Below are 8,117 nucleotides of genomic sequence, written 5' to 3'. Positions count from 1 at the left end.
AACATGTATAAAGTTAGATAGACACTCGGGACCAATTGTCTGCAAGCACATAGATTTCTTCAGTAAGGGAAACTTGGAACATCTTTGAATTTGAAGCATTGGCTTGTTTAAAGAATTACAGGTTTAAATTTTTCCTTCATTTTTATATTTCTTACGCGTTTTGAGTAACTTAAATTATTCGAGGTCAATCTTTAAAGTTAAGAATGATTTAATAAACTCAAATTGATTTGATAATTGATTTTTTGCTACGTAATAAATCATATTTAAAAAATTTAATATATAAATTTAATAAAATAATTGAATTAATGTAAACTTATGAATTTAGATCAACCTCACATCAATTTCATCAAAAATTCAAAATATCTTTGATTGTTTGTTGACCAGGAATAAATTCATTTTGCCTTTCTTATCTTAAAAATATCCCTAACAAGAATGACAATCAGTAAACTGATACCTTGTTTGTCATGCCAATCTTATATCCTCGTTGATTTTCACAGTAAAATCGAAGCTGAAAGAGTTACAAAGAATTAAACGTTGGTGGCAATTGCAGCAGCATTCCATTTCATGCTTGTTGGAGAAAGAGAAAGCATAACGTTGTAGGGATCACTCAATTGTGACTCGCTTTAATTAACAAAAGTAAACCAAAGATTGAAATGAGTGCATGTCTTTTCATGCAGGAAATGTAGTCCACACGAGTTTCTTCAATTTAATTTATTATCATGGAAGCCAGCCTCAAGCCTTTTTCTAAAGCAATATATAAGGCCATCGAGGCTGAGATGTTTCTCCATGATTGATGGCAAAAAGTTGGATTGAAATTAATTTCCCTTTTTGTTTTCTTTTTTATGTGAAAAAATTTTCCTCCTGTAATCATTACTTTCACACAGCAAACGAGTTAGAATTCCTGATAATTAATATCAAATGAAAGGAGGGTGGCATCGATTATAGAAAATTAACAATATGGAAAGTACTTCACATTCATTGGCCAGCATTTGGAGAAAACTAACGCAGCAAATTTTCGTAAGTTATAGGATTCTTTTCCGTTGACTAATTAAGAAACTATGTATAACAAATCCAAAATTTAATCAAATTAATTTATATAATTATTTTTAAAAACTAAAATTCATATCTCAGTTTCAATGTTTGTAATAAAAAAAAAAAAAAGCATGGTTTATTATTTAATTTGTCAAAGAGATAAAAGAATGTATTACCTCACTTAGTAATATTTGGGGGGGACAATCGGTCCAATGGTTCACAACTTTTTATACAAAAATTTTGCTTTTCCATTATAATATGTAAATGTCTCATATATTTAATGTTTTAATTTGACTTTTAATTATTCATCAATCGCTTTCCCATTGATTGCTTTTAGTTTTCAAACATATATATTTGTTCAATTTTAAGAAATATTTGAAATAGTTTAGATCGAAGTCGAAATTTTTTTACAGAAAATCAAACCAAGAGTAGTAGCAAAGAATTACAGACCAAGTCCAAATATTGTGTTGATCATATAAGGAAACTGTCTCATGAATAAAGACAGTCACTATCATGAAAAGCACTTTGGTCATTCATATCTTATGTGATGAATTAAATCAACACTATACTGCAGTTGCATGCTTTGCTCGATTAATATAACAAAGTACAAACTGTAGTATTAATGATTTATCCAAATTGGTTTTCGAACGCAACATGCAGAGGTTGCGCTTTATTACATTCTTAATATAATCAAAAACAGGTGGACCATTACTTGATCAGTTAGTATGTTATTAAAGTTAATGCTTAAAGATAAGAGGATTTAAGAGAATTTATGCGCATAATATCATTTTCAATAAAGTAAGTAGTAGGATAAAAAAGTTTAAAGATAAATTAAAATTTTTTAAAAAATAAAAAATAGGAGAACTATGAATTAAAAAGAAGGAAAACTAGAAATGCATATCTTCGATTGCCGATCTTAATTAATTTATTTTTCCATTGCTTTTTGCTGTTATTTTTTGCTCTAATGTAAATATATATCTGGTTTACTGGTAATTAAGTAAAAGCTAGCAGCGGGAGCCCCTCCTACAGTTAAGTGCACCAGCAGTCACAGTCATTGTACCCACATGAGAAGATGGTCTAGCACCGAGGCTAGAAGCCCTGGCAAAGGTTGAAGATGCACCACCACCGGTTTGCCTGAAGAAGGCTCCATTCAACATCAAGTCCCCTTCTGACCTCCAATTCCATCTTCTCCACTCACTCTCTGGCGCATCCTCATGCTTGGTCACCTACATGAATTATTACAAATTCTTAACTCAATGCTTACATTTATGCATTAAATGTTTCTGATCATGTCTTAAATATACCTGTTTCTTAGATCTATCATCTGGTGCAAGAAATCTGTTCCCTTGGCTGTTGATGGTAGGATTAGCACTTCCACCAATTGCATACATTTCCCAGTGAGTGTAATCATTGTTCACCACATGAAAATATCCATGTCTACACCTGCAATTTAATTAGAATTCATATGAGATTCATGAAAAAATCATAAAAGTTAAGGATTTGAAAGCAGGTCAATAATGTAGCTTGGTTCATAGAGCATATATCTACTCCAACCATATATATATGGAAATATATGCTTGGAGTTTCAACTTGAAATTTACCTTGGCATCCTTTGAACTAGCCCTTCCCCAAAATGGTTAAAGGCAACAGTGACTTGCATGTTCTTGTCTTGTGTGTAGGAATCACTGTGACCCAAGAGCATGACTTTGTCATGATGGGTCATGTAGTTGTTGGAGATAGTCACGGCTGTGGATCCATGGATAACATCAATGAGTCCATCATGGCAATTAGACAGTGAACAGTGGTCAACCCAGATGTTCCTGCTCGCAAAGATGGAGACACCATCACCGTCCGATGGAGTCCAATGCCCGGCATGATGAGGAGAGTCTCTTAAAATTGCACTACCCCCAGGCTTACAATCATGTATGTGGATGCCATGGATGATGATGTTTGATACATAATGGATGGTGATGCATGGTCCTCCCGAAATGTGAACACTTGCACCTCTACCATCAATTGTCTTGAAAGAGTTCATCACTAGCTCTTGCTTCAATGTAATCACCATATCTCTCTTGAAAATAATCCACAATGGCTCATCTTGAATCACAGCATGCCTCAAAGTACCTGGCCTGGGGTTCACAGCATCATCATCACCAGCATCCGTAACAACATAGATTCGACCTTTTTTTCCTCCCATGGCATTCTTGCCGAACCCAATTGCACAATCAGCTAACCTTTGACGGTTACTCGCCCAATTCGGGTCACACCTCCAGCAGTCATCAATGGGGTTCCCACTTCCACAGGACAAGTAACCCAAGTTCCTCCTCGAAGCATTGATACTCCTGTAAAAAAAAATGTAACGCGTTATAATTTTATACACTATTGGTGAGCTATAAAATCCGAAATTTAAACGTCAGAATTATATATATAATTACTTGTGAACTTGGTCTACAACCAATTCAGGGTCTTGAACTGGCGAGGAAGAAACAAGATTCGGAACCAGGAGGGAAATGCACAAAAAGTGAAAGAAAGAAAATGTTGACGATTCCATTTTCTTTGGATAGTGTGATCAAGTGGGAGCCAAAGGAGGTGGTAGGTGGTAGCCTGGCCTTGTTCAATAGGGATTTATGTAAGGGTAAAAGCCGAGAGATATGGCGTGATTGATCTGAGCAAGTGGGTCCAAATCACTCGTAATTTCAGGGTTTTTCCGTCTTGGGGAGTCATATAGGTAGTGTAAATCGTTCATCAAGCCTAAAGAAATTCAAAAACCTCTTGAATTATAAGTCAATTTCATTGAATTTTATTGAGTCTTGCATTTCATTTCCTAGCCGCATAGTGTTATTTTATCCTTTGCCTTGTTGCCAGTACTGACCAGTACCATCAAATGAAATTATTAATGTATTTTTTTTTAACATTTTGTGTTATTTCAACTTCTTTTACCGCATGACTCAAACCAAAAGTACCAATTAATATTTTGTTTATGTCCCAAAATTAACTTTTAACAAAAACAATTCCAATATTTTGACATAGCTAGTAGATCTTTGAGGCAAAAATTAGTTAATAAAATCATCAAATCAACTCTCTTAATTAGATCCATAATGTGCTCAACAATCTTGGAACATGTCTTGCCAACCATTTCTTGAAAACTGATGGTGCTCTAGTTTAGTTTTTAACATTAAAGAGATGAAAATTTGGAATGGAATTTTGGATTTTTTTTTATAAAAGTTATCGTAATCTAAAGATAAAAAGAAATTTGTAAATGATGAGATTTGGTGTACATTGCAATTGAATTAAAATTCGAGTTCTCTTTATGTCTCTTTTTTTGACATGCTAAGCCAACAAGGAAAATCTATAAAATGTTCAACCTGTTGGGCTAAAAGCCTCCAATCCAATCGCACCAACGAAAGCGAAATTAAACAATAAATCAAACACACAAGAGACAATAATTTAACGTGGTTCAGTCCAACTGACCTACATCCACGGATGAGAAACAAGATCCATTAATTGTAGAGAATTACAAACTTACATCAAATCATCAATCTCACTCAACAATCAATACTCATAAGACACTCTCAATCTCCTCTAGTCCTATGTAGTATTCTCAACCTAAACAAACACAAACCCAAACCCTTGTGCACCCTTTCAACATAACCAAACACATACCCATATGCTCCCATACATCATACCTATGTGGACCCTCTCAGTCTCCTCTAGTCCATTCACAAACAAACATACACACCCATAAGACGTAGAGCCCCAATACTTTTATGGGGTGTCTATCCCACAAAACCCTACAACTCTCTTACATCTTTTTCTCATACCTAACCCTGTAGAGACTTCACCTATTTATAACCATACAAACTTGCCCATTAAGAATCCCTTTCCTCTTAGAATTCTTCTCCTATAAGTCAAACTTGCCTATTAAGAATCCTTTTTCTTTTAGAATTCTTCTCTTGCAAGTCAAACTTACCTATTAAGAATCCTCTTTCTCTTGAAATTCTTCTTTTGCAAGTCTTCTTGTCCATCAAGCAATATTTGACAAATCCCAAACAAATCTCTAACAAATCTCAAACAAATCTCTTATGGGATTTGAGTCAATATTCCCAACAATCTTCACCTTGACTCAAATTTCATCAATCATCTGTCTTCATGCTAGACATGCTTGGCTTCACCTACAATGGAAGTCTTACAACCATCTTCTCTTCTCTTGTGTCTTCACGCTTCATACAAACTGATCTTCAATCCTCAAAACTTGAACTCGAACTCTTATCTTGAATCGAGCTCCTCTAAGCTTACTTCTTCTCATATCTCAAACCAAGCTCTTCCCATATCTCGAACTGTCAACTCTTTCACGTCTCGAATCTTCAGCTCTTTTCACATCTTGAATCTTCAACTCTTCTTACGTTTCGAACCTTCAGCTCTGATACCACTTGTTGGGGAACACCACAGCTCTGATACCATTTGTTGGGCTAAAAGCCTCCAATCCAATCGCACCAACGAAAGCGAAATTAAACAATAAATCAAACACACAAGAGACAATAATTTAACGTGGTTCAGTCCAACTGACCTACATCCACGGATGAGAAACAAGATCCATTAATTGTAGAGAATTACAAACTTACATCAAATCATCAATCTCACTCAACAATCAATACTCATAAGACACTCTCAATCTCCTCTAGTCCTATGTAGTATTCTCAACCTAAATAAACACAAACCCAAACTCTTGTGCACCCTTTCAACATAACCAAACACATACCCATATGCTCCCATACATCATACCTATGTGGACCCTCTCAGTCTCCTCTAGTCCACTCACAAACAAATATACACACTCATAAGACGTAGAGCCCCAATACTCTTATGGGGTGTCTATCCCACAAAACCCTACAACTCTCTTACATCTTTTTCTCATACCTAACCCTGTAGAGACTTCACCTATTTATAACCATACAAACTTGCCCATTAAGAATCCCTCTCCTCTTAGAATTCTTCTCCTATAAGTCAAACTTGCCTATTAAGAATCTTTTTCCTTTTAAAATTCTTCTCTTGCAAGTCAAACTTACCTATTAAGAATCCTCTTTCTCTTGAAATTCTTCTTTTGCAAGTCTTCTTGTCCATCAAGCAATATCTGACAAATCCCAAATAAATCTCTAACAAATCTCAAACAAATCTCTTATGAGATTTGAGTCAATATTCCCAACACAACCCTTTTTCTCATTGTTTCTTAATATCAGCAAAAATTAATCTCATCATATCCTATTTACTATTGTGGATCTTTTTCCTTCTTCCTTTCCTTTTTGCTTGGATCTTTTTCCTTTCCCATCCTTTTGCTTTATATCCCAAACCCAATCTTTTTCTATTGTTTATTATTGTCGAAGGTTCTCTTATCCTTTACAAGTTGCTACCTAGCCCAACACCAATATACCAGCCCATTTTAATAATTTTGATTGACGACATTTTTGTTAAACATGGCTAATATAATTTTGATCCCTCGCCTACGATATTGACATGCTCAAAGAATCAGTAACACTATGTTTAGATCAAGGGGAAAGGAAGAAAAATAAAAGAAAATAATGGTTTGGATAAATTTTTAATTTAAAGAAAAAAAAAACCTTTGATTTCCTTTGTAATTTTCACTTTTTTAATACATCAATTTGGAAGAAAAGCTGAAAAAATTTTATTTTTATAAAAAGATTATTATATTCATCTTTTTATTAATATTAAAAACTTAGTAAAAAAAAACCTAACCACATCACAATTTTTTATGTAATTTTTTCAAAATCATCTCTTTTTTCAAGTAAATTTCACATGCTTCTTTCAATATAAAATTTTTTTATAATTTTTTGATGATTTAATTTTTTTGAATGATTGAATATAAATAGACATATTTTTGGGGTTTATGAAATGTAATATTTTTATTAATTGTATTTTTTATATTTAATAGCTTTTATATGAATACATCACCAACGTAATGTGTGCTGAAATTTTGGTAATAGTTAAAAAATCCATCCATGCATATTTGTAAAACATCTTTCTATTTCATTTGATTAAAAACCACTAATATAGCAATAATTGTGAGGTCATACAAGATAGCAAATATATCATAGTCTAGAAATGCGTTAAAATCACAGACAATGAAATATTATAATTAAAAAAAATTATTATAATGAATTATTTCCTTTTTTTTTTACTCTTTATCCAAACAATAGGTGTTAAAATTATTTTCCTTTTCTTTCCTTTTTTAATTTTAATAATCCAAATAAGAGGTACATATATCATTTTATTTCCTTTAAAAAATTTTCTTTTCTTTTTCTTTCCCTTCCTTTCCCTTCCTTTCCTTTATAAATATTTATCTAAACATTACCTAAGGGTATTCCAACACTTCTTCAGTAGCTTTTACATAAAGGGCATTCATAGGCTGGGTCATCAACAAATCTTATTTTCTAGACATAATCACCAATTGACCCTTCATATTAAACTTGACCTTCTGGTGTAAAGAATAGGGAATAGCACCTACCATATGAATTCATGGACTTCAAAGCAAACAACTATAAGATGGGGAGATATTCATCACCTAAAACTTCACAATGAATGTGCATGGCTTAATTATAAGGGCATGTCAATGGGCAATCTTGCCAACGTCGTCATGGGCATAACATTGATGGTAAAATCATTATCAATAAAGGCATTAGCTATGGTGTGGGTCTTACATTGGATGATAATATACAAAGCCTTGCTACTTCCCTTTCCTTATGGGGAATCTCATTGTCGTTAAAAGCTATGTAATGAGTCATTACTATGTTTTTAGCTAAATGATTCACATACTTCACAAATACATTATGTGCCACGTAAGTTTGGTTTAACACTTTCAGCAAGGCATTACAATGAGGTTCAGAGTTCAATAATAGTGACAATAGTGAGAATCAAATTGGCATTTTATTTTACTGTTCTACAATTGAATGCTCACTATTTTTTACCAACTTAAAAAAATCACATGCTTCATTTTTTGTTACTGGCTTTCGACACATTCTTTACGAAATTTTGAAAGCTCCTTCGGCTCTTTACCTTTTTCAACTTTACCT

General features: G+C 33.3%; 1 protein-coding gene across 1 annotated transcript; it reads right to left on the bottom strand.

The window, feature by feature from the left end:
• Nucleotides 1-1,803: 1,803 nt before the first annotated feature.
• LOC111300503 (pectate lyase-like) lies at nt 1,804-3,696 on the bottom strand. The gene is made up of 4 exons (XM_022896133.2): nt 3,468-3,696; nt 2,634-3,374; nt 2,337-2,475; nt 1,804-2,258 (listed from the first exon to the last, which is right to left on the bottom strand). Exons 1-4 carry the CDS (start codon nt 3,581-3,583, stop codon nt 2,037-2,039), a joined length of 1,218 nt encoding a protein of 405 aa, XP_022751868.1. The 5' UTR covers nt 3,584-3,696; the 3' UTR covers nt 1,804-2,036.
• Nucleotides 3,697-8,117: the final 4,421 nt, after the last annotated feature.

This window comes from Durio zibethinus, chromosome 18 (genome assembly GCF_047325235.1).
Source record: "Durio zibethinus cultivar Kanyao isolate XHJ-2024 chromosome 18, ASM4732523v1, whole genome shotgun sequence".
NCBI lineage: Eukaryota > Viridiplantae > Streptophyta > Magnoliopsida > Malvales > Malvaceae > Durio > Durio zibethinus.
This window is presented reverse-complemented; position numbering and strand designations above follow the sequence as displayed.

What these genes read in the sequence shown, in the direction of transcription:
- LOC111300503 (XM_022896133.2), bottom strand. Translation starts at nt 3,583, where the DNA reads ATGGAATCGTCAACATTTTCTTTCTTTCACTTTTTGTGCATTTCCCTC. An exon ending in GTTGTAGACCAAGTTCACAA is followed by an intron (nt 3,375 to 3,467) that starts GTAATTATATAT and finishes TTTTTTTTACAG; the next exon opens with GAGTATCAATGCTTCGAGGA. An exon ending in CTAGTTCAAAGGATGCCAAG is followed by an intron (nt 2,476 to 2,633) that starts GTAAATTTCAAG and finishes ATTAAATTGCAG; the next exon opens with GTGTAGACATGGATATTTTC.